General features: G+C 36.5%; 1 protein-coding gene across 24 annotated transcripts in view; it reads right to left on the minus strand.

The window, feature by feature from the left end:
* The window catches only part of EDIL3 (EGF like and discoidin domains 3), a 1,139,470-nt gene that overhangs the window by 226,779 nt on the left and 886,262 nt on the right, over nucleotides 1-26,429 (minus strand). For 23 of the 24 annotated variants that reach the window (XR_014057550.1, XR_014057552.1, XR_014057551.1 and 20 more), the window contains one exon: nucleotides 21,400-21,513. The exons of the other annotated variant lie outside the window; for it this stretch is intronic. Coding sequence is in view for 17 of the 23 variants with exons in the window: in XM_081503905.1 (XP_081360031.1) it covers nucleotides 21,400-21,513 (114 nt within the window). In the remaining 6 variants the exon portion in view is untranslated. The remainder of the gene's footprint in view (nucleotides 1-21,399; nucleotides 21,514-26,429) is intronic. 24 annotated transcript variants of the gene reach the window in all.

Here is a 26,429-nt window from a genome sequence, read left to right on the forward strand (position 1 = left end):
AGCAAAAGTTAGAATTAAAAGTTAGGGCAGGAGAGACTGACTTCCACTGTGACTATCTGAATACTGAAGATTGAAAAATATACTGCCAGTTCAGCCTGGTTTTCCAAGTATTCACTTCTTATTCAGGAAATAAAAGAAGAGTAGAACATCTACTCCCATTTCCCACACAAAATATTCTTAATAAAAATTAAATACATACATAAGTATAATTATTAATCATGAAGAGTCACTGAAAATGATTCAAAATGTCATGCCACTTGGCATTTCCTTAATACCATATTCATCATCAGATAATTCTGTCACCAAAGCATTCAAATTGTCATATAAATCTCTGCCTAGGGGAAATATACACTACAGCTTCTTATAATGAATGAAAACAAAATGGTTCCCCACAGTATATTGCCAGACTTATCGGATATAAAAATAACTAATTAAATAATCTCTTTTTAAAATAGATCTGTGACTGGCAGGCACTTTTTTTCATTGTGGTACAAAACAGGGATTTCTCCTATGGAAAAATCTCATATTAATACTTTGATAAACTAGATTATAGCTCTGAAAAGCGCCTTTATAATCACGTTTTTTTTTCCCCCAATTTAATATCCGAGTAATCTTATCTTTAGGTTGGATGGAGATAAAGTTTTAGCTGGCAGCAATTTTGCTGCAGTAATCAAAGAAATCTCATTTCCTCAAGTCCATAACTGACAGTAAAAGCAACAAACCATTTCCCCCCAAATTGAACAGTACCTGGTTTCTATATCTTCAGCAAAACCGTTTTTGTTTCATCATGACTTATTTTTCCAATCAATGTGAGAAGAATGTTAATATTCACTGTTTTGGATTTCCAAAGACATAAAGTGGGTGTATTAGAAGAAAAATCATGAAATGCCCCCTTAGTACCTGGCCAACTCTGTTTTGATCTGATTTTCAGACATAAGAAAAACATGCATGAGTACTGGTTTCGTGTGTGTGTGTGTGTGTGTGTGTGTGTGAGTCACTCAGTTGTGTCCAACTCATGAGTACTGGTTTCATGTGTGTGTGTGTGTGTGTGTGTGTGTGTGTGTTAGTCACTCAGTCGTGTCCGACTCTTTGCGACCCCATGGACTGTAGCCTGCCAGGCTTCTCTGTTCCTGGAATTCTCCAGGCAAGAATACTGGAGTGGATTGCCATTCCCTCTCCAGAGGAACTCCCCAACCCAGGGATCGAACCCTGGTCTTCTGCCTCGCAGGCAGATTCTTTACCATTTGAGGTGTTAAATAAGCAAAGTAAAATGAAGAGACAGTTTCAGAAGAAACTTCTTTGCTCCAAATATATGGATTTTTTTCTCTCACAGACATTCTTGAAGAATAAAAATGAAGCCTGAATATTTATTGCAAAGAAAACATGTCAAGTATTTCAGCCTCAAAATAAGCCCATGGAGACTAATTTCATTCCCATTTAAATGAGGCAAATGAGGCTCAGAGAGGTTAAATAATTCCTAAATTCACAGAGGAAAGATTTAGCCCTACGTGTTTTGGTTACCAAAGGGTCATGACAAACACCAAGATATGATGTTTTGGGGACTATTCTATTTGCTGTACTATGTGTTAAGAGTGTGGAGAAGTGATGAGAAATGACAAGCTGTTCCATCATATTTATAAAGACAAAGAGTAGTAAAATAGCTCCCTCTATGTTCTTCATCATTGTTTCTGTCACGGTGTGTAGGCTGAAGGGTCAACACTGATAGTTATTCATTCAACATTTAAAAAAAGATTTTAAGTGTTGAATAAGCAAGGCAGAGGCATGACATTTCATACTTTAGCCTTAAGGTTCAAGTGATGCTAATTTAAAGTTAGCATCATTTGATAGCTAGATATCCACAGAAAAGGACTGTGGTGAACGGCCTACCTCAAGGATTTCTACAACTTTATTTTTCTACTCTCTCTTGCTTTTTATTTTCTTTCTATAATACATGAACTGTTTTTATATATTCACTTATGAGAAAGTCAATTACAATAAGGGCATCTTCTCTGTTTAACAAAATACCTCTGCCTAAATTATGGAGGCAACTATTTTCAATGTTAATATCTTCAAACAAGAAATTAGCAAATGGGTAAGTATCACAACATTAGTCTATATATATAATTTATAGTAGTAGCAGTGTTAGTGGCTCAGTTGTGTCTGACTCTTTGCAAGCCCACAGACTGGCCCACCAGACTCCTCTGTCATTGGGATTCTCCAGGCAAGAATACTGGAGTGGGTTGCCATTCCCTTCTCCAGGGGATCTTCCCAACCCAGGGATCAAACCCAGGTTTCCTGCACTGCAGGCAGATTCTTTACCATCTGAGCTACAAGGAAGCCCATATAATTTATACATAGTTTATATATAGCTTATGTATATAATCTCCAAAATTCATATCATTACTTTATCAAGAACTTTATGTTCTAACTCCAGGATTGCTTTTATAGTAGCTGTTAAGCTTTGTTCTTAAAGATTTGTATTTTAGGTGCACAATAATGGTTAGAAAAATAGACAACAATTATACATTCATGTACACTTGAACTTGGATTTCCCCAGTGTATTTCTCTTTCCTTTCATACTCAATTTATTGTATATCCAAGATTCAGTATCTGTAATAGCAGATTAAAACACATGAAGAAAATAAATCGATTCATTATATTTACTCCACATACCTTACAATTACTTTAAAATTCAGTTTTAACTCTAATTTCTCATAAGCAGGCTGCGGGCTGTGCTTACTCTCTCAGTTGTGTCTGAATCGTCGTGACCCCATGGATTGCAGCCCGTCAGGCTTCTCTGTCCAGGGGGATTCTCCAGGCAGGGATACCAGCGTGGGTTGCCATTTCCTCCTCCAGGGGATCTTCCCAACCCAGAGAGCCAACCCAGGTCTCCTGCATCGCGGGCAGATTCTTTACCTACTGAGCCACCAGGGAAGCCCAAGCGTAGCTATTTAATAACGTGAATTATTAACTGAAACACAATTTTTTACAGTATTTAGTTTCTATCAGTACTCTCTGGCTAAGGTGGAATACTAAAAATAAAATTCATTTCAACCAGTAATAAAAGCAGCTTATAGACAATTTACCTGGCTAGCCGGCTCCTGGAATTTCAAAAAACTGTATGTACTATTATATTCTTGGGAGTAGAGAGGCTATGAGTAGAATGTGAAGTGGTCACTCCTTTTTACTTATATGCTGTTAAAAAGTGTAAGACCACACCCATAACATTTTCCAATATTTTTCTTTTTTAAAATTCAGTTTAAATTTGGATAACGATCCAGTGATCTGTTCATTATGTTTCAATAAGTGACAGTCTGCTTCTCTTCTTTTGTCAATCAATATAGATGAAGGCATCTCTATTTTACTCTCATTCTCTCAAGAAATCTTGGCTACTCAATTGCCTGGGGTTGTCAACTGTCTAATGTATCCACACAGGGATTTTAGCTGTTATAGAGATTAGGAAAGAAAATACATTGTAAAAGCAATGTCTATTCTTGAAAAACTTTAGATCTGACATGGGATTTGACCAACTAGACACACGTGAGACACACTGTAGAAATAATGAAGCAACAATAAACAAAAGTTATAAGGGTAGCCTTTGATAGTATAAGAGCTTCCCTGTGGCTCAGATGGTAAAGCATCTGCCTGCAATGCGGGAAACCCAGGATTGATCCCTGGGTCAGGAAGATCCTCTGGAGAAGGAAATGGCAACCCACTCCAGTATCCTTGCCTGAAAAACTCCATGGACTGTCATCTGAGGAGCCTGGGAGGCGACGTCCATGGAGTCGCAAAGAGTCAGACACGACTGAATGACTTCACTTCACTTGATAATATAACTTGTAGATTTAAACAGTATTTCAGAGGGAAAAATTATTAATAAAACATTAATTTTGTATTTTCCAAGTGTTCCTTTTTAGTCATATATGTAACTCTGTAATCAGGAAAAAAATGTTTCTTCTTAAACATTAAAAGGTAATTAAAACAAGTGAAATTTAAACAGTTTTTCAACTTAGAGTATCAGAGATCTTGCTAAGTGCACAGAGATAGTCACTAGAATCTCCTTCATAGATAACTGTGCCTAGAAAAAGATTATTAAACTGTTTTCTAACTAAAGTAGAAGTGCGTGTGTGATAGAGAGGAATGTTGTATAATGATGTTTTTTGGTCTTGAATTATTCTAAACACATCTCCATATATGCAAAGGGTAATCTGTGGGTAATGACTAGCTTCTACAGATGTGGCCTGATGTAAATAATGGGAAATACAAATAATGGGAAATACAAATAATGGGAAATACAAATAATGGGAAATACAAATGAACAGCATGAATTTATGCATCATTTGCTTTAGTGTTAATACATATTTTTATTCTATTGATTTAAAATCATTACTTGCTTAGCTTAGCTTAAATATGAATGCTTGCTTGTGGTACATTTTTTTGGAATGGTTATGTTACCAAAATTTCTGTTTTATTATTAATTTAGTAGACTTCAGTGAGTCAAAGATCCCATTATTATGTACTATTAACATATCAATGATTTTAAGATGCTTCCCAAAATGAGAGATGTTAATATGTTTCAAATATAAAGGCATATATTTTAGAATTATGGAAATGAGGACATGTCTATGATGCATGTTTATGTTTTCTGTTAGAGATGTATGTTTTAATTTTTTTCTGGGCAATTCCTTATCCTCATATTACTAGTATTAGTGGTTTCCCTGGTGGCTCAGATGGTAAAGCACCTGCCTGCAATGCGGGAGACATGGGTTCAATCCCTGGGTCAGAAAGATCCCCTGGAAAAAGGAATAGCAACCCATTTCAGTAGTCTTGCCTGGAAAATCCCATGGACAGAGGAGCCTGGTAGGTTACAGTCCATTGAATCACAAAGAGTCAGACATGACCGAGCAATTTCACTTCACTGGTATTAGGCAACACGACCGAGCAATTTCACTTCACTGGTATTAGGCAATTAGGCAACCCTATAACTGATACAGTTAAACTAGAACTACAAAATTCTCTCTTCTAGGTCATATTAGAAACCAAAATCTGAGGGCTGATTACCAGACTGGGAAAATGACATATTTTTTCCTATTAAATTGTTTTATCCATTTTATTCAATAGAATTTTATATAATACTCTGTAATATTTTCAAGCAACAATGTGTCACTATCCTCAGAATATTAAACAAAAATTGTTTTACTTTATGTGTCTAGACCAAACACTAGAATATAGTTAGTAGTTCTGTGGGCACTTCTATAGTGTTCTGCATAATGAATGAACTCACTTAAGCCCCTATGATAAAATCCACCTGACTGCTCAAAAGGTTAAATATGTATAAAAAGTTGCTATTTTGCTATGCTAGAAAGAAGAGTTAAGAGACACTAAATGAATTGTTTTTCCTTCCCAGATACAATTGTAAGCTTATTGCTTTTTTGTGTTGTAAGTAACATTTTCATATGCAATCCACAGCACTATTTATTATTCATTAAAAAGCTACCTCAACTAAAATATTGCTATAATTGAAGACTATTCAATAAATTGAAATTCATCATGAGTGTGAAAGGAATCAGTGTAAAAGCAGGGAAAAGCAAAAGTTCTATGAGAATCCATGTGACATGGAAACAGGAACAAAAATAGAACGAGAAAGTAAGACATGGGTTCAAGTAGTCCACAAGTCTTCTTCATAGTTTTGGTTCACATATAATCTTGAAAACAGCCCTCTTAAAAAGATAAATTGAATGACCATATTTTTCCTATAATCAAAAAAGCCAAAAATGTACATCAGAGTAATATTTCAAAAGTCTTAATGTCAATGACTATGTGTTCTATATTTTGATAGTTGTCTTAGCATCTAACATAATGCCATTGTCACAGTCCTGTTGCAAAAGATATAGCTTGTTAGATGTCTAATCATTTCCACCTTTTTATTCCAGTTCAGCACTCACAGATCTGTGCAAACTTATCGTCCTTAAAGAAAGAAGGCCAAATAAATGACGGAATCATATGAGCCTTAGAAGTGTAGACTGCTTAAAATAACTCTAGGTACACATAAACTATGAATTCAGAACTAAATTCCAAAATAAACTTAATTATGTACTTAGTGACAATACGCTGATGCTTTGAAACTGATGTGATCATCAGTTAAAAATATAATTTAATAGATTTGCTTTTAATAGCCAATAATAGAAAGAGGAGAGTTAAAAATTTGGCTTAAAGCTCAACATTCAGAAAACTAAGATCATGGCATCCAGTCCCATCACCTCATGGCAGATAGATGGGGAAACAGTGGAAACAGTGGCTGGCTTTATTTTTCTGGGCTCCAAAATCACTGCAGATGGTGATTGCAGCCATGAAATTAAAAGACGCTTGCTCCTTGGAAGGAAAGTTATGACCAACCTAGACAGCATATTAAAAAGCAGAGACATTAATTTGCCAACAAAGGTCCATCTAGTCAAGGCTATGGTTTTTCCAGTGGTTAGGTATGGATGTGAGAGTTGGACTATAAAGTAAGCTGAGCGCCGAAGAATTGATGCTTCTGAACTGTGGTGTTGGAGAAGACTCTTGAGAGTCCCTTGGACTGCAAGGAGATCCAACCAGTCCATCCTAAAGGAGATCAGTCCTGGGTGTTCATTGGAAGGACTGATGTTGAAGCTGGAACTCCAATACTTTGGCCACCTGATGGGAAGAGCTGACTCATTGGAAAAGATCCTGATGCTGGGAAAGATTGAGGGCAGGAGGAGAAGGGGTCGACAGAGGATGAGATGGTTGGATGGCATCATCGACTCGATGGACATGGGTCTGGATGGACTCCGGGAGTAGGTGATGGACAGGGAGGCCTGGCGTGCTGTGGTTCATGGGATCGCGGAGAGTCGGACACGACTGAGCTTCTGAACTGAACTAAATAGATTGGCATTCTTTTTTTCCTCACATAATCAGCAATCCACACTTTACTCTGTATTTGATGCTATGATTCTAGACAACTGGCAATTTTTTGTTAACTTATACACAAGCTGCATTCTTCTAAAGCAACTATATATATATATATATATATATATATATATATATCTCCATATACATATATATCAAATACTAAATAGACTATAAAATAATTAAATGATTATAAAATTTTACATAGATTATAATTGGTTTTAAGAAAATTGGAAAGGCCCTGGTTAAAAAGAAAGTAGACTGGATGCTTTCAACTTCACACAGTAGTCCCTGGGCAGGTAGGATATTCTTCAGTGTCTCTCTTTTTTGGTCTTTAAATATGGGTTAATATCCATATCTAACTTTGAAAATATCACTTCTCTATAGGGTAAACAAACTTTCTGAACCTGTATTGTTGGTGAGAAGCAGCAATGCATTCAATAATAACTCTGCTGTTAAACACCTGTAGACACAATGACAAAAATGTGGCTTAACAGTATCATCTTCTGCTATTTTGCTTATATTTTTTATACATGGAGCTAGAGAACCAAACTCAGAAGCATGGCTAGAACTGGACTTTCAAGGAAAATGGATCATTAGTAGCTTTTATTTCCAAAATCTTCACGCATATTATCCCGGAGGAAAAAATATCTTTTGAAACCAAAAAGCCAGTAACTCAGGATTCTGAGTCTTTTCTGCACTATGGATACTTTCATCAGTCTTGTGATGCCTAGAGGCCCTTCTCAGAATAATGCTTTTCAGTTCACAAAGTGAAATAAACACAAGCACAATGTAATTATCAAAATATTTTAAAATGTGTGATATAATAACATGCGTGCTCATCTATTAACACATTAAATAACAGAAGTGGTGGCAGGACCACTATAGTTTCTTGTTAGTGAAAACTATAAATGGTATTTTCAGTGATGTACAACAAGATAACGTGGTATGAAAATATCTGTGGTTTCTGTTAGTGACAAAGTCATTGGCACTGCCAATGCAAGGATTCGTTGTTGTCTACATCTGTAATGGATGGAAATGCTAAGTTTCAGAGAGCTATTAGTGAAAAAGAAACATACAATTTTTGTTTCCTCATCAAAAAACACAGACACCCTGAATTCTAGCTATCCCTGAGGGTCCTGTAGCCTTGGCCCAAAACTTCACATTAAGCACTTAAAAGGGGATGGGGCTAAGAGCATCCTTTATATAAATCCCTGTAGGAAAGTGCTCATGTTTTGTTACTGAAAGCAATTAACAATGGTAGAATTGAGGAATAATTCTAATGGGAAAGGAAAAGGCATTATTAAGTTACTGCTGCGCGGATATGAAGCAACATTTATATATGAAATAGCCAGGTTATGGACGTTCAAAAAAATTGTGTGTCTTCCTGAGCGTACCAAAAAATATTAATTGAATTTTATTTTGAACAAACTACCACAAATATCCTTGGATTTCTTGGAGCTAAGAGGCACGGTTTCAACTCTTTGGTGTTTTGTAGTTAGATAATAGTGCTGAGTATTTATAGGTTCCCTTACATAACTATAGTTCTATCCACTTTTCTTGTCAGAATAGTTTATTTTCTGTCCCTGCTCCTGTTTTCCTTGAATTTTAGTATTGAATTTACTGACTTTGCTCTGGCTCTACTTCTTTTTATAGAACCATATTCCTCCAGTTCAATTTATTTTTAAGTTGGATACTTTATTTGTCCATTCCCTTTAGAGCTCTAAAATGAATGTGTATTATTGACTAGATAAAGCTATTAAAGTAACTATCATGAAGCTTACTTTTAGGTCCTTGGCCACCTTAATGGCTCTTTGGGGTTTAAGATATGCTCAAAGTTGAGCATTCTATAACCTGGGAGGAGCAGCCTGTGGCTATTATTTCTTCCTCAGCATCTGTTCCATGTAGAAGAGGTGAAATCTGGCATTCTCTCTACCGCCCACCACACTTATTTCAGGACTATTAATGATTACAGGATCTACATTTTTAAAACAGTGTCTCTTCTTAGGTATCCATCTCCCTGACCAGCTCCTATTCTGGAAACACTATCTTCTTTGCCTTCTCTACATCTTTACTCTCTATTTCTCTGATGACTCTCTTTTTGTTGCAGAGAGAAATGCTTTATGTTAAAGTCTATTTCAGCAACCTTGCATCCTTTGTTCTTTTTAATCTCTCCTTTGGCACTAACATTCAATCTTATCACTTCTCCATTCTCATCTGATTCCTGAATCTGAGTCTGCGGCGCCAGTGCTTCCCTGAGTTGCCATTCACATTTTTATAACTGGCTGTCCTGGCTTACCGGGATGTGCCAGTTGCACCTATCATTCAATATGACCATGCAGGAAAGAAATTTGTTGGAATCCTCACCTTCAGGTGAAGAAAAACGCTTTGAAGATGAAACTCAAAACATACGAGGCTCTTTGTGCTACATGCTGCTGGCAGTTATCACTTCCAAGGCTACAAATGTAGCTAACAACTGCAGCCAGCGGCATGCCAGGGGTTGGTGTCCTGCCCAACTCAGCTTCATGGTTGCCGGTAAAATTTCACTGGTACTATTTGAAACCCTTGGGATTTCAGGAAATCCTGGAAAGCTCTGCACATTTGATAAAAGATTAGATATCATCTATATTCTTTTCTTTCTCTTGAGAAAAATGTTTCTGCTATTCAGTGAATTTGATTAAAAAACAAAAAACAAAAAACAGTGATTTCCCATGATGAAATAAGCATTTCAGCCTCACTCTGATATTCAGATCCCAAATTTCACCTAAGCACCCCAAAATGCCATGGTACACATGTAAAGAATAATGACTAGCCCACAAATTACATCTTAACCATGTTTCAACTTGCAAGTCATCGCATGACTTGCTTTCTAGTAGTTTTCCTATAGGAGATTTTCTTCTGTAGTGCCATATTTTATTTGAGGTTTTTGTTTTTCAAGGGTAAGGATGGGGTGATAATTGAAAAGATTGATATTTACAGTCTGGGAAAAATGCAGTATTTCTCAATCATATATTACAGTTTTAAATGCTATAAAGATGACATCACATTATCCTGTTCCCAAACTCTCTTGATCTCTGCATACTTTACCTGCCTTTTTTGAGATAGGGATATATTAGAATGAGTTTCAGTTTGGAGAATAAATGCAAAATTAATTTTGATCCCTGAACATATGCTATGAAGTGCATAATGGGAATGTTACATAATTTGAAAAACAAGAAGGTCTTATTGAATGTTTCAGTAATTATTTGTAATCAAATACAAAACTGTCAGGTAATGAGAATCTGATTCAATTTGTTAGATGTATTTAGTAAGTCCTAGGGGATCTATTTGAGCATCCTGAAGATATTTTTACATCTTTCTCTTATTAGATTATCACTTTAAGATACAGCAGGTGAACTTTCAAAGTGTGACATCTCTGTACGCAACATTTGGAAAAATACACCCAGAGGCATCTGATTGAAGATGTAGCTTCTGTGTCAGACACATAAAATCCAATTTGGTTTTGTCATTAAGTCAATTTTTTGTGTTTATTGTTGCAAAGACTTCATCCTGCAGTAATGTTGGAGTCATTTCTTTCCTTGAGGGCTATTGAAATACTTGCACAGTATTCTGGATTTTTTGTACTTATTGTCAGATCTTTGTAAAGAATGTGAGAAACCAAGTTAAATAATTATCTATGCTAAAGTGTTTATAGTTATGGTTACTTCCATTTATACTGCTCTATATTTATAGGTCAATTTTAAATATTGTGTATCTTGTATTTAACATTATATAAATTAATCTTAGATACAAAACTTTCATCAATCCGTAGTTTCTTTTTCTTTGTTATATTGTTCACAAAAGGTGACAGTCTAAGATAAGCTATCCTTTTCCTGTCCTATTGGAGTTCTGAATTAATTCCTGTTCTATGTATTCAAGGAAAGTAACCTCATGTTGATATTAGGCAATGATTTCAAAGGCAAAAATCACTGCTAATGCACCATTTCAAAATTTTAAAACAAATCAGACTTTTTTTATCTGGAATAAAACTAGAATTAGCACTCATGATTATTATTCTTTGCTTTTCTTTGATTTCTTGCTACACATACAAAAGCTGAAGTCTATTTTGGTGTTTTAAAAATCCCTTGTGGACACACAAAATAGATAGTTTGTGAGATGGATTATTAATACTTAAATATTTTTTCCATCAGCTGGTCTTGACCCTGTATTGTCAAAGCCTAAAAGGGAAGTGATCATCCTACAAACCTCATCACATGATTGTTATACAGCAATCAGAACTCATCTACATAATATTTGTCTTCATATTAAACAAAGAGCCTGTTTATCCTTGAGCATATTGTCCTTCTTGTAAAATTCTCATTTCTACAGCCCGCCCTCTGTTTGGTACCTACTATATGTTACTCTGGCCTCAGTTAAAATGTCATTTCCTTAAACTCCCCTGAACAGAACATCATGGCTCCCTCTTCACTCACAGTGCTCATCATGTTTTATACTCAGCCATTATGTAATTCTTGCTTTTCTCTCCCATTAATCTGCATACTCCACAAGAACAGGAACTGAAGTTAACTGCTATTGGTGCTCCAGCTGTACTGGGTGGCTATTGTTGGCTCCAGGTGCTGAATGAATTAATTCATAGGTTTTCTGAAAATTTTGTACATAGTTAAGAAAAAAATCAATAAATATTTGTGGCTAGTTTATTTACTGAACACCTAGCTGAATACTTTCACTATGTTATAATACTCGACTTACACAATTTTCTTATTAAATTTATGTGTGTTTTAATTCTCATTTTCACTTCTTTATAAACACTTATTATTTTTAAAACTCTTTATTTTAATCAGAATCTCTTATATTTTGCATTTGGATCCAAGATGGACTGGAATAGGTGAATTTAACTCAGATGCACATTATATATACTACTCTGGGCAAGAATCCCTTAGAAGAAATGGAGTAGCCATCATGGTCAACAAAAGAGTCCGAAAGGCAGTACTTGGATGCAATCTCAAAAACGACAGAATGATCTCTGTTCGTTTCCAAGGCAAACCATTCAATATCACAGTAATCCAAGTCTATGCCCCGACCAGTAACACTGAAGAAGCTGAACTTGAACAGTTCTATGAAGACTTACAAGACCTTCTAGAACTAACATCCCAAAAAGATGTCCTTTTCATTATAGGGGACTGGAATGCAAAAGGAGGAAGTCAGGAAACACCTGGAGTAACAGGCAAATTTGCCCTTGGAGTACAGAATGAAGCAGGGCAAAGGCTAACAGAGTTCTGCCAAGAGAACACACTGGTCATAGCAAACACCCTCTTCCAACAACACAAGAGAAGACTCTACACGTGGACATTACCAGATGGTCAACACCGAAATCAGATTGATTATATTCTCTGCAGCCAAAGATGGAGAAGCTCTATACAGTCAGCAAAAACAAGACCGGGAGCAGACTGTGGCTCAGATCATGAACTGCTTATTGCCAAATTCAGACTTAAATTGAAGAAAGTAGGGAAAACCACTAGTCCATTCAAGTATGACCTAGATCAAATCCCTTATGAGTATACAGTAGAAATGACAAATAGATTTAAGGGACTAGAACTGATAGACAGAGTGCCTGATGAACTATGGACGGAGGTTCGTGACATTGTACAGGAGACAGGGATCAAGACCATCCCCATGGAAAAGAAATGCAAAAACGCAAAATGGCTGTCTGAGGAGTCCTTACAGATAGCTGGGAAGAGAAGAGAAGCGAAAAGCAAAGGAGAAAAGGAAAGATATTCCCATCTGAATGCAGAGTTCCAAAGAATAGCAAGGAGAGATAAGAAAGCCTTCCTCAGGGATCAGTGCAAAGAAATAGAGGAAAACAACAGATTGGGAAAGACTAGAGATCTCTTCAAGAAAATTAGAGATACCAAAGGAACATTTCATGCAAAGATAGGCTCGATAAAGGACAGAAATGGTATGGACCTAACAGAAGCAGAAGATATTGAGAAGAGGTGGCAAGAATACACAGAAGAACTGTACAAAAAAGATGTTCACGACCCAGATAATCATGATGGTGTGATCACTCACCTAGCGCCAGACATCCTGGAATGTGAAGTCAAGGGGGCCGTAGAAAGCATCACTACAAACAAAGCTAGTGGAGGTGATGGAATTCCAGTTGAGCTATTGCAAATTCTCAAAGATGATGCTGTGAAAGTGCTGCACTCGATATGCCAGCAAACCTGGAAAACTCAGCAGTGGCCACAGGACTGGAAGAGGTCAGTTTTCGTTCCAATCCCAAAGAAAGGCAATGCCAAAATATGCTCAAACTACTGCACAATTGCACTCATCTCACATGCTAGTAAAGTAATGCTCAAAATTCTCCAAGCCAGGCTTCAGCAATATGTGAGCTGTGCACTTCCAGATGTTCAAGCCGGTTTTAGAAAAGGCAGAGGAACCAGAGATCAAATTGCCAATATCCGCTGGATCATCAAAAAAGCAAGAGAGTTCCAGAAAAACATTTATTTCTGCTTTATCGACTATGCCAAAGCCTTTGACTGTGTGGATCACAATAAACTGTGGAAAATTCTGAAAGAGATGGGAATACCAGACCATCTGACCTGTCTCTTGAGAAACCTGTATGCAGGTCAGGAAGCAACAGTTAGAACTGGACATGGAACAACAGACTGGTTCCAAATAGGAAAAGGAGTACGTCAAGGCTGTATATTGTCACCCTGCTTATTTAACTTATATGCAGAGTACATCATGAGAAACGCTGGGCTGGAAGAAACACATGCTGGAATCAAGATTGCTGGGAGAAATATCAATAACCTCAGATACGCAGATGACACCACTCTTATGGCAGAAAGTGAAGAAGAACTAAAGGGCCTCTTGATGAAAGTGAAAGAGAAGAGTGAAAAAGTTGGCTTAAAGCTCAACATTCAGAAAACTAAGATCATGGCATCTGGTCCCATCACTCCATGGGAAATAGATGGGGAAACAGTGGAAACAGTGTCAGACTTTATTTTTTTGGGCTCCAAAATCACTGTTTATGGTGATTGCAGCCATGAAATTAAAAGACACTTATTCCTTGGAAGGAAGGTTATGGCCAACCTAGATAGCATATTTAAAAGCAGAGACATTACTTTGCCAACAAAAGTCTGTCTAGTCAAGGCTATGGTTTTTCCAGTGGTCATGTAGGGATGTGAGCATTGGACGGTGAAGAAAGCTGAGTGCCGCAGAATTGATGCTTTTGAACTGTGCTGTTGGAGAAGACTGTTGAGAGTCCCTTGGATTGCAAGGAGATCCAATCAATCCATCCTAAAGGAAATCAATCCTGGGTGTTCATTGGAAGGACTGATGTTGAAGCTGAAACTCCAATACTTTGGCCACCTGATGCGAAGAGTTGACTCATTGGAAAAGACACTAATGCTGGGTAGGATTGGGGGCAGGAGGAGAAGGGGATGACAGAGGATGAGATGGTTGGATGGCATCACTGCCTTGATGGACATGGGTTTGGGTAAACTCCGGGAGTTGGTGATGGACAGGGAGGCCTGCAGTGCTGCAATTCATGGGGTCGCAAAGAGTCAGACACGACTGAGCGACTGAACTGAACTGAATACCTGGATATAGCACACTAGGAATTTATCTTATATAGGATAAAACTACAATCTCTGACCATCTTATTACATAAGAAAATACTGAAATTATTTGTTCCACTGTTTCTGTTCACCATTTACTAAAATACCTGATTGAATAACAGCGGCATCTAACAATAATTGCAAACAAAAACCATAAAGAAATGAACTTTGGTATTTGTCGTTCAGAGTATGTTATGATGTCAAATTTTCCAAAAACTAAAGCTACTCTGATCCCCTATAATGGTTTTGGTTGAATTAATAATATTTGTTTATTCAGAATTCTGCTAATGTCACTGGATTTCCTAAATTAAGGTACTTGTAAAACATGGTATGCAATGCATTAAAAAGCTGACTTCTATACATTTGGTTCTCAATACACACAGTGAATTACTAAAGATAGGCAGTACTTTAAAATTTTTTAAAATTATAACAAGAAAAAGGGGACTAAACTAGCATTAACTTTTTTAAGTAACTCAAAATCATTGTGTCTATTTATTTATTCATTTGCTTATCTACAACATGTATTGACCTATGTAGTTTACTAAATAGTTTATATATGCTCCTAATTTTAATCTAGTCATCAATATAAACCAAAAAGTGTTACTCATTCTATTATAGATGAAGAATCTGAGGCTCAGAAAGGTCAACTAATGCTATTCAGACATATAGTTATAAAGAGAACAAGCCAGAGTTTAAACCTCAATTCTACAGAGAGAAAAAGTCAGAGTTTAAACCTCAATTCTATTTGAATTCAAAGCCTATGTTCTTTCCTCTTAGTCTGCAGCCACTTGTCAAGGCCACTCAAGTGCAAGAGTTCTTAAAATGTACTGTGTAGTAAACAGTGTTCCTTTCAAGCTCCAAAGGGCAGGATCGATCATGCTTGGGAGGACAGGCTATGCAGATGCTATACCTGGGGTTAAGACCAGGATCTGAACTTTACTAGCCATGTGAACCTACACAAATTATTTCATCTCTCAGGAGCTCAGTTTTTTCTGTAAAATGGAGCTAATGATAAACAGAATCTACAACAAAGAGTGTTAAGAGGATCAAATAAGTTGTTATTTAAAGTACTTAGAACAGTGCTTGGCTCATAGTAAAATTAAAATCAACATTATCATATAACAATTGGTGACAAAATTTTAAGATAAGTTGAGAGTTTTTATTTACAAGTTTGTCTTTCAAAAGCAATAATTAATTGTTGAGCATATAATAATGCAGATGACATTATTTACTTATCAAATGTTTTATCAATTTTAACAGCATAAGTCTTCACTTACAATTCAAGTGTACTTGGCAGCATACATTGATATCAAAAGAAAAAACATATATACATCTATCTAGCAAATGTTTGTGTATTTGTAAATACTAGCTCATTTATAATGAAGGCTTAAAGAGTTATAGCTGCTCAAAAATGAAGATACAGAAATATTAATCTATAGTTTTCAAACTCTATTCACATGTATCATCACCTTTTGCCCTTATTAGTTTATAGATGGAATTCCTAAAGTACTATAGAATTATCTAGATTATTTCACTAAAAAAAAAAAAAAAAACTGGATAATTTTGACTTTTAGAAACATCACTTTCTCCTCAGTTGAAGATTTTAGTTTTGATTTTAAATAAAATGCTCTGAAATCATCCAAGTCATAATACTTCCTGGCATAATAGTTTGGGGATGCTGTATTATAAGGGCTCCCTTGGTGACTATTTTAATTTCCAGAAATAGTATCAGTGATGGAAATGAATTTGAGTACCATTTCTGAAATTTAATCATGTCACATTTAAACACCCAGAAGGGAACTGTATATGGCTACTGTCAGCCATATAAGCCCCCAAAATGAAAATACTCCTAGTTATTTTTAGATAGTTAACTAAATTGCTATCAATTTCCATTGAATTTACTTTAAACATCATGTTCTGTTAATCCTACATGACAAAGCATATCTATTCTCCTGAGAACAGGTTTCTCATTCCAGTTCATCATCCTTGTCCTTTGAAGACATTTATAAAAATGGCCATGTGAATACTTGAATTTATTTAAAAGAGACATGGGAATATAAATTAGAACTTAAATTAGAAGAATATCTGTAATATTGTAATAGGTACTAAGTGTGGGCTCAGTCACTTTAGTCAGGTCTGACTCTTTGAGATCCCATGGACTATAGCCCGCCAGGCTCCTCTGTCCATGGGATTTTCCCAGAAAGAATACTGGAGTGGGTTGCCATTTCCTCCTCCAGGGAATCTTCCCAATCCAGGGATCAAACTCAGGTCTCCTGCATCTTCTGCATTGCAGGCAGAATTTTTTACCACTGTGCTACCAGGGAAGCCCCATTAGGTGCTATGGGAACATCTTAAAAATTTTCACATATCAATCAAAAGCAACTTCAATTAAAATAAAAATAATCAAAGTTAATCAAATGCCCTATGGTAAAAAAAAAAAATGAAAGATAAAACTAAAACATAATTGAGATCTCTCAAAGTCAATGATAAGCTCTATGAATCATAACTGGAAATCTAAACTGAAATTATATTCAGATGTATTATTGCCTTAACTCACTCACAGATATTAGGAAATAATCAGTGTTAAAATTATAAGTACATTCTTTGCCAAGTATTAAAACATTTGTTGTTAACATATGAACTAATTATATTGTTACAGAAAATGTTTAATGGGTGATTGATACACATAATAATTATTACCACATAATTAAGCATTAACTTATAATAGAGCTAGATATAAATTTACTCCTTACAAACTAAAAGCACTTAGTAGCTGTATTAATTAAGGATATACATTATGAAAAATAATTCACATAATAATTTTTAAAATAATATTAAATTCTCAGCTCAACATAAATGTCTTGCCTTTAATTGTTTAAATGAAAATGAATAATGAACGAATAAGTGAATTTATACTTAGGTTTTTAAAATGTAGGATATCATTAATATTAAAAATATTTCATTTAATTACACTGAAAATCAGTCATAATAGATTGCTTAAAATTGATGTTATGGTAAAAATGAGGAAAAGGCAAAGAAAAAGCTAAGGACTGAAAAAAAAAACCTTTTGATAATAAGTATATAGATATCAAAATCAGTCTCTCTACACCATGAGAAATGCAACTTCCAAAATTACCACTTTCATATTTTGATATAAGGCTTGCTAGTAGTAATAGCAGCTGGTAAGATCATAGTATCATATGACTGCTGATTATTTGAAATGAGTGAGAAATAAATAAGTGATCTCAGATAAACTATCAAGATGCCTGCATGCAGAAATGGCCTAAAATGAGAAACTCTTATTTCAAGTTCATTTGCAGTACCCCATTGCAAAATATACCAGATCTCAATAAACCCATCAGTACAATTAAGAAGGAAGTGGATATGTCAACTGTACTTCAATATAAAATCAAAATTAAAAAAGCAGAAATGGTACAAGTGAGGCAAATGTAAATTCAGGAGCCCCAGTTAGGCTGAAGACAATCTGAATGTGAACCCAAGGATAGCAACATTTTGGTATGGATATCCTCTAGCCCTTCTCCCACCCCCACCCCTACCCCAGCTCCCTGCCCTGCCAAGCACTTAATCTCCATCATTCTTCCCTCTCTCACATGAAATATCTGCTGAAACAAATGGCTTCTCTCCCATTATTGCAGGTCTAAACTGACCTAGTGGTATTCCTACGGGACAGCATACAAAGCCTGAAGAAAGTTTACCAATCTTACTTCAGAGTGGACGTGAGAAAATTGGTTATAATCTCTGTAATGTCAACTCCCGAGATTCTACACTCCATCAGCTGGGAGCCTGCACTAGCTGTAACCTGCAGGTACTTCTGTATGCTGTGTAGTCAGAGGATGGTCTAAGTTTTCAATGTGTAGCACTAAATCATCACTGTGGCAAGGTGCACATTTTACTCTGGATTTTCTAAACAGTATAAAAAGCCACAGAAAAAAGCAAAACCATATATCCTCAGCAACAAAGACAATGGGAAGAATCAGAATCCTTATTACCTATTCTTACAAATCAATGCAATAAAAACAAATACCCCAAGAGGAACATATTATACAGTGTACCTTACGTGACCCTTTTTGATCCCTGTCAAGGCACAGAGATGAAGAAGGGAACAGCAGAATGTCAGAGAATATGATAGATAATGGGAGGCACCTCACTATCACACTCATGTGAGAGGGCAGTCTGGATTTACATATAAATATTATATGGAGACAAAACCAAGTCAAAGAAAAACAAAATTTTGTTAAACACAGTAGCAAAAACTAATTGGAAGACACTAGATGCAAGCTGGGGGCAGTTAAGCTCAAAGCCTATTTCGATCCATCCTTCTTCACCTATCAGGTTTCTTTCTTTTCAAGTATACTTTCACATGTGGTGACATCAGTAAAATCGCTAACGGAGAGATGCACTAGCTTTAGTCATCGGTTTCACTTTCTAGCTCACATCCAGGTTTCCTTCCATTTTCAATGGGTGGAGTTGATGGAATTCCACCTGAGCTATTTCAAATTGTAGTGTGGAAGAAGACTCTTGAGAGTCCCTTGAATAGTAAGGAGATCAAACCAGTCAATTCTAAAGGAAATCAACCCTGAATATTCATTGGAAGGACCGATGCTGAAGCTCCAATACTTTGGCCACCTGATGCGAAGATCGGACTCATTAAAAAAGACCCTGATGCTGGGAAATACTGAGGGCAAGAGGAGAAAGGGGTGACAGAGGACGAGATGGTTGGATGTCATCAGCGACTCAATGGACATGAGCTGTAGCAAACTCCGGGAGACAGGGAAGGACAGGGAAGCCTGGTGTGCTCTAGTTCATGGGACAGAGAGTCCAACACAACTTAGTTATTTAACAATAATCCCAGGTAACCAACTGGCTCTCTAGTTGCTCCTTGATCAACACAGGTGGCAAAGGCTCACTAGGCAGTCATATTCAGGTCCCATGAACCAAAGGTTCATGCAAGAGCTGAGCCTGGGTGGGCCAAGGACCAGTTGAAACTGAATTTAACTTAGTGTGAGGTTAGTTAAACTCTTTGTAGGAAGGTTGCTAGGTTAGTTGACTGGATGGCTATGGGTTATCCAGAATACTCTGCTTACTCAGACTCTCCTTTCCTTCCACTCATCCAAGCTTGAAGCTTCCTTTATTAACTTGTGCTCCCTATTCTTCTCCAATTACTTTCATTTTTTATTAGTTTTATTTATTTATGACTGTGCTTAGTCTTCATTGCTACACAGGCTTTTCTCTAGTTGCAGCGAATGGGGGCTACTCTCTAGTTGCAGGGAGCAGGCTTCTCATTGTGGAGGCTTCTCTTGTTGCGGAGCACAGGCTCTAGGGCATATGAGTACATACGTAGTTGTGGCTCCAGGGCTCAAGAGCACAGGATCAATACCTGTGGTGCACGGGCTTAGCTGGCTTCATGGCATGTGGGATCTTCCCGAATCAGGGACTGAACCAGTGTCTCCTGCATTGTCAGGTGGATTCTTTACCACTGAGCCCCCAGAGAAGCACCCTCCAATTATTTTCAAGCTTAGAAAAATTTTGCTCAATCTAAAGTATTTCTTTGATAGTCACAATTTCATCGTTTTCATGAAGATTTTCAGGACCAGGGTGATGAGAATCCCAAGATCATTTTGTTTAAATACATAACCCAAATCAATTCTTCAATAATTTTCCTTGTTTTATTTTATAAATTACCATTGTCAAAGGGAGTAAAGAGGGAAAGTGAGAAATAAAATTGTTACTCTGGCTAAAGAGAAAGAGAAGAGAAAGAGACAGGGAGAGAGGGATGGAGTGAGTGAGAGTGTGTGTGTGTGTATGTGTGTATATAAGAGAGAGCAGAGGTGGAAAGTGCTTTCAAGTTCACCATGTTCAGCTCTATCCACAGAGACATCTTGATTTAGAGAAAAAATATACAGAATTTGGAATCTTGAGACCTGATTCTAGATTCCTTCCAGTTCTGCTTTTGTCACTAACTTTGAGAGCCTGGGAAAACCGCATAGCCCACGTGTCTTAGTTTCCATGTCTGAATTCTCATCTGCATTTGCATACTGAACTTGCATAATGTCACGATGCTCTAACATCATTATATACATCAAAGCCATAGCACTATGAAGTTTCTATTAATGTCCAACAGTTAATAAACTACACCACCACTGTTCTCATTAGCAAGTATTTGTGCCCAATTCTGGTCTCCTTCCACCAACTATAATCCTGTTATTACGTCTCCCTAGTTTTTGTTTGTTTGTTTTTGGAAAGGTGGGGTGCTTTGTGCTTCATGGTAAACACTTCAGGCAAATTATTGTTCTATAATTTGTTCCATCACTTCAAGACCTTACGGACTTAGGCTTCCAAGAAGACAAATAAATGGTGTTTAAAATTCTTACTAATGTATAGGCCAGCTTAACATGAATCCTCATTAATCTCTACCTTTTATTTGTGACAGAGGTTATCTGGTTAGAATGCTCTGAATTTGTTGTTTGAACCAGAATAACCAGTCTGGGAGGGAATTAGGTCCTATATATACTCAAAAGCCAAGATGAGGCTCATAAAAGTGATGAACTTGTGTCTTTAAGAAACTGTTGAGCTCCTTTGAGGTCACAAGGTAACCACTCATACACCTATCATGCTCTGAGACCCATCCAGGACACTAGCAACATTTGATTGTTGTTATCATATGATGTTATCATATTTGATAACAACAAATATGAAATGCACATTTCAATATATTATAAACTCTGGAAGCAAATCATTACTGATTTTGACCCAAATTCCATAATAAGTGAAGGTGATGCAAAAAGAGGATATATATACATATATAGATATTCACATATATGTGAATACTTACTGTATTGACAATTTCTTCCCATGAATTCCCCTGGGCACTCACAGGAATAGTTAGCAACAAGGTCTGTACATATCCCACCATTTTTGCAGGGCTCAGCTTCGCATTCATTTATGTCTGAGGAAAATAGGAAGAGAGAAAGAGAATGATTGGTGAAAAAAGAGATAGATTTTTAGAAGGTTTTAGGCATTTCAAATAAGAGAAGGTCTAAATAACGTGTGTGTATGTCTCATCAATAATATAAATGGTGCTTACAGTAGACAATTTATTAACAATCAAACTAAGTCAAGTTCAAATGGAATTGAAAATCCAAATCCAACAGAACTAAAACACTCTCTAATCCTGAAAATAAACATGACTAGTTGGGGAAATATTCAGTGTATCCTTAGAGTTAAATCAAACAAATTAACCCTGATCGAGAAATGAATTGGTATCGCTTACAAGATCGAGAAACCTCCCCAGCAGCAACCACTGCCAATTAACACTGTCTCATTTCATCTTAATTCATTAAAATTCTAACTGGCAGAGATGTTTTAGTTTCTAAATAGTTTGCCTTTGATGAATGTGATGAGAAGCAAATTAGAGTTAATAGCTAAAGCTTGTTACATGCAAAGTATAATAAATGTAAATGATGATCATTTCCTAATTTCATTCAAGGGTTTCTAAAGTTAGGATGACTAAAGGGATTTACCTTTGATATACTATTATTATACCTGATGAAAAATCATATGATATATAAAACATTCAGCAAATTATACTAAATTCCATGCTAATTTTGGAGAAAAGGGACAACAAATGGGATTTTGAACAAAAAAAAGGAATAATGACGAACTCAGTGGAGTATCAATCACTGATATTTGCACATCATTTCCTGTAAGCACAGCACCGAGTTTGGTTCTGTGGGAGCCGGTAAAGTAACTGGAGGACGTACACGGCGCTGCACTGCTTTCCCTTCTTATCATCTATTTCAACTGGACACCTGCTCCGCTCCTATTCCCACAACTGCTTCTTACATACCTAAGTGCTCCTTCTCAGGAATTGTCTGTGTGCCTCTCCCTCTCACAGTCAATCTCGGAGCTTTACAAACGCAGGACCTGCCCATACTGTTCTCTGTACCCCCCCTAAATGCCACACACTATCTAGAAGACCACTGGTGCCCAGTAAATATTGCTTGATAAAATATCTAACAAAATAGTGGTGCAATCTGAAGAAAATTATTTCAGATGTGTAATATGCCTTCTGACAAACATATCAGAAGCTATTCTAAAGTTCTGGGTTTTCACAGTGCTTAAGACAATACTGATCATTAAATTACCCTCTCAATATTAAACAAGGACAAAATATTAGAAAACTTCTATTTTTTCCTTTTCCTTTAACTTCTTTCTTATGAACAGCATTCTCCTCCTGGAAGCAGATTTGGTCACCCTCTCATTCTCAGGTCATGGCAAAGTTTGGTCTCAATTTCTATAGGCAGGTGACCACTTTATAAAAGGTTTCTGGTCCTTTTTGATTTCTGGTCAACTGCGACATCTTGAGAGTAGAGATAATTCATGACTGTGTTCAGAAATAATCTAAATCATTTAAACCACGCTGGAGTGCTCAATCATGTCTGACTCTTTGCGAGCTCAAGGACTGTAGCACTCCAGGCTCCTGTGTCCATGGGATTCTCCAGACAAGAATATCGGAGTGGGGTGCCATTTCCTACTCCAGGGGATCTTCCCAACCCAGGGTGGCAGGTGGAGTTTTCACCACCTGAGCCACCTGGGAATCCCATTTCAAGCAACTATGACATCAAATAATAGGATTAAATCAGAATCTGATCATTCTAAGAAACAGCTGTGTACTATAAAATATAATAGACTCAAATTTTTGACACTAAAACTTGCAAGAAAGGGAGGAAGAAGGAAGGAAGGAAAGAACGAAAGGAAGAATATGTCATTTATTCATTTTCTCACCTGATGAAATATTTAGCTCTTTTTTCCCTCAAAAATTCATCTAGTCTTTATTTATACGGGATTAACCTGCAGCATATTTTCATTAAATTTTGAAAGTGGCGCAGAAATCACTGTGCTACTTATTCTCTTACCTGCTCAGTGTAAGGCGGGGGCAATGACTGGCTGCTTCAGAACACGCACAGCATGTCTCTGCCTACATCATATCTACGGCAATCTGTTTTAGGTGAGGTGTGTCAGTGGCTGATGAAAAGTTAAATCTTCATGTTTTAAAGAATGCATTGCCTTATTTTGTAAAGTTAGACATAAAAAAAGTATTCATATATATATATAGATATAGATATACACACATATATATATACTGAGTATTTTATATATAGATCCTGAGGTGATACTGAGTATTAATGTCTGAAAAGGACCACATAAAGGGAAATAAAATTTGATCTTCAACTTGAGGGGAAGTTTCAGTTAGGATTAATAAAAACAAGATGAAGAGGTTATTGTATTCATATTGCCAAGCAGGGATTCAGAATGAGTCCCAACTTTGAAGAGGAATGTCATGGTGCGACGGTGTGTTCAAGTCCACAAATAGCAGTTTGTCTGGAGCAGAGAGTGGGAAGGAGGGTGCTAGAAACCAAGTATGGGGACGTAGGTAGGGGCCAGACCGCCACGAATGCCCAGTGTCAGCTAAGGAAGACAGGCTTTCTCTTTTGGCCCTGAAGACGTGGAGCTGGCTGGGAGGGTAGCTGCTGTACCCTTGTTTCCTAGAAAGACCTAGAAAAAGCCACATGTGGAATGGACTTAAGAAATGAATGCAGGAAGGCTGGATAGAGACCCACCCAGGATTTGAAGCTAAGGGGTACAACATACATTTTAATTCTCATGTAAGAGAATTACCTTACCTGGGCATTTCTCATTTCAATATTGACCTATATCACAAGTAAAATCAAACTCAGCTGTTGCAGGTTTGAAATGTTAATAGAAGGAAATCTTCACAGCTGATGATATGAGACCAATCAAGAGTTGTTATATATACTTTTAGGATATGCATGCACCATTTTTCTTTTCTTCCTCATTTCTTCTGTGTTTTTAAACAATAAGTAGTACTTTACACAGGAGAATGTGAATTTAATTGAGATTAATCAACCTTTGAATTTCTATCTACTTGTTCATCAGACTGGGTCTACAATCACCAACAATGAAGTTAAAATTAACAATATTTGCTTCTAAAAATACAGTTACACGTTTACCCAGGGGTTAACTTGAGGTGGAATGAACTGAAATTGCATTTGCTGAAGAGAAAATGCTTTCTAGCCATTATTCAGTTTGTGATTAACAAAACAAAAACGACCTTTTACTGTTTATGCATTTTTTAAAATAAAAATAACTACCTTAACCTAAACTCATAAAAGTAAAAACACTATATTGAGTCTCATACTTTAATAAAGTAGTAAAATAAGTAAAACATTTCTATGTACACACCTAGTAACATGTAGGCTCAGATAACAAATGCAAATTACACCGGAGCTTTTATATATCAGCATAATGTAAGAGTTCTTACAGCAGTGAAGGCTATTTGCACAGTGATTAACACTGAAAGCAATCTAAATTGAAACAGACCTCAATTTGGATAAATCATGTTTAATTAAAGAGTGTATATAAATGTTCACAGAATATAATGTAATGAAATGAAAGTTAAACTCCTTTGTAATAAATCACATACATCTCTCTTTGTCATAGATCATGCCTTTACCATTTCCAGAAAAAAGTCCTCATATCTTAGGCTCCAAAATCACTGTGGACCGTGACTGCAAGCATGAAATTAAAAGACGCCTGCTGCTTGGGAGGAAAGCTGTGACAAACTTAGACAGTGTATTTAAAAGCAGAGACATCATTTTGTTGACAAAGGTCCATATAGGCAAAGCTATGGTTTTCTTAGTTGTCAGGTATGGATGTGAGAGTTGGACCATAAAGAAGGCTGGGCGCCAAGAATTGATGCTTCTGAATTGTAGTGCTAGAGAAGACTCTTGAGAGTCCCTTGGACTGAAAGGAGATCCAACCAGTCAATCCTGAAGGAAATCAACACTAAATATTCATTGGAAGGACTGATGTTGAAGTTGAACCTCCAATACTTTAGCCACCTGATGGAAGAGCTGACTCATTGGAAAAGACTCTGATGCTGGGAAAGACTGAAGGCAAAAGGAGAAGGGGGCAGTGGCAGACGATGAGATGGAGATGACATCACAGACTCAATGGACATGATGAGCAAACTCCAGGAGACAATGAAGGACAGGAAAGCCTGGCCTGCTGCAGTCCATGGGGTCGCAAAGAGTCAGATATGACTTAGCAACTGAATAACAATGAATTTCAAATACAATGAGATATTCTAAAGTATTTTATAACTAAGAAAAATTTGATACAGCAATTCTATATAAAAATAGGAATTTCCATATTTGGTTATTTTTATAGTTCATTTATAATTATTACTTTTTGAGTTTTTTTAGTTCTGTGACTGTTTCCTGAGAATTGTTTTTAAAAGTAGCATCATTCAAAGCTAGATTTTATAACAAGACATCCAGCTGAATCCTGATTCCTCACTGAAAACATCGAACTTTGCTGCCTACCCTCTAGCTGACTGAAGGACAGTGGTAAGAGTTGAGCACGAATTCCCAGATATAAACTCATGACGCGTATGTGTGAAGAAATTAAAAAGCAAAGCAAAGGAAGGAAGGGGAGAAATAGATGAGAGAGTAGATAGTTGATCACAACAGCATGCATATCTTTGAAACAAAAAGTACTCTACAAGGGTTTCCAGACCCTTTTCTGTTGTAAATACAGAAACTCATTAGTATTATATGCATAAATTAGTCTCTTGATATTTACCATTATTTTGCCCTTAGCCCACCTTACACAGATTTGGAAAGGCATGCTGCAGTCTTTCCTCTTAGGCTTGGCTTTTTGCTAACAAAAATAATGTCAACCCAAGCGTTCTCTGGCGGTGTCACTGTAAAGAAATCTAGTAATTGCAAAACACATATATTCATTACGATCATTCTGAGTACTCATGAACTTATACATATC

Source organism: Giraffa tippelskirchi, chromosome 6 (assembly GCF_054371585.1).
Source record: "Giraffa tippelskirchi isolate mGirTip1 chromosome 6, T2T-mGirTip1v1.2.pri, whole genome shotgun sequence".
In the NCBI taxonomy this organism is placed as follows: Eukaryota; Metazoa; Chordata; class Mammalia; order Artiodactyla; family Giraffidae; genus Giraffa; species Giraffa tippelskirchi.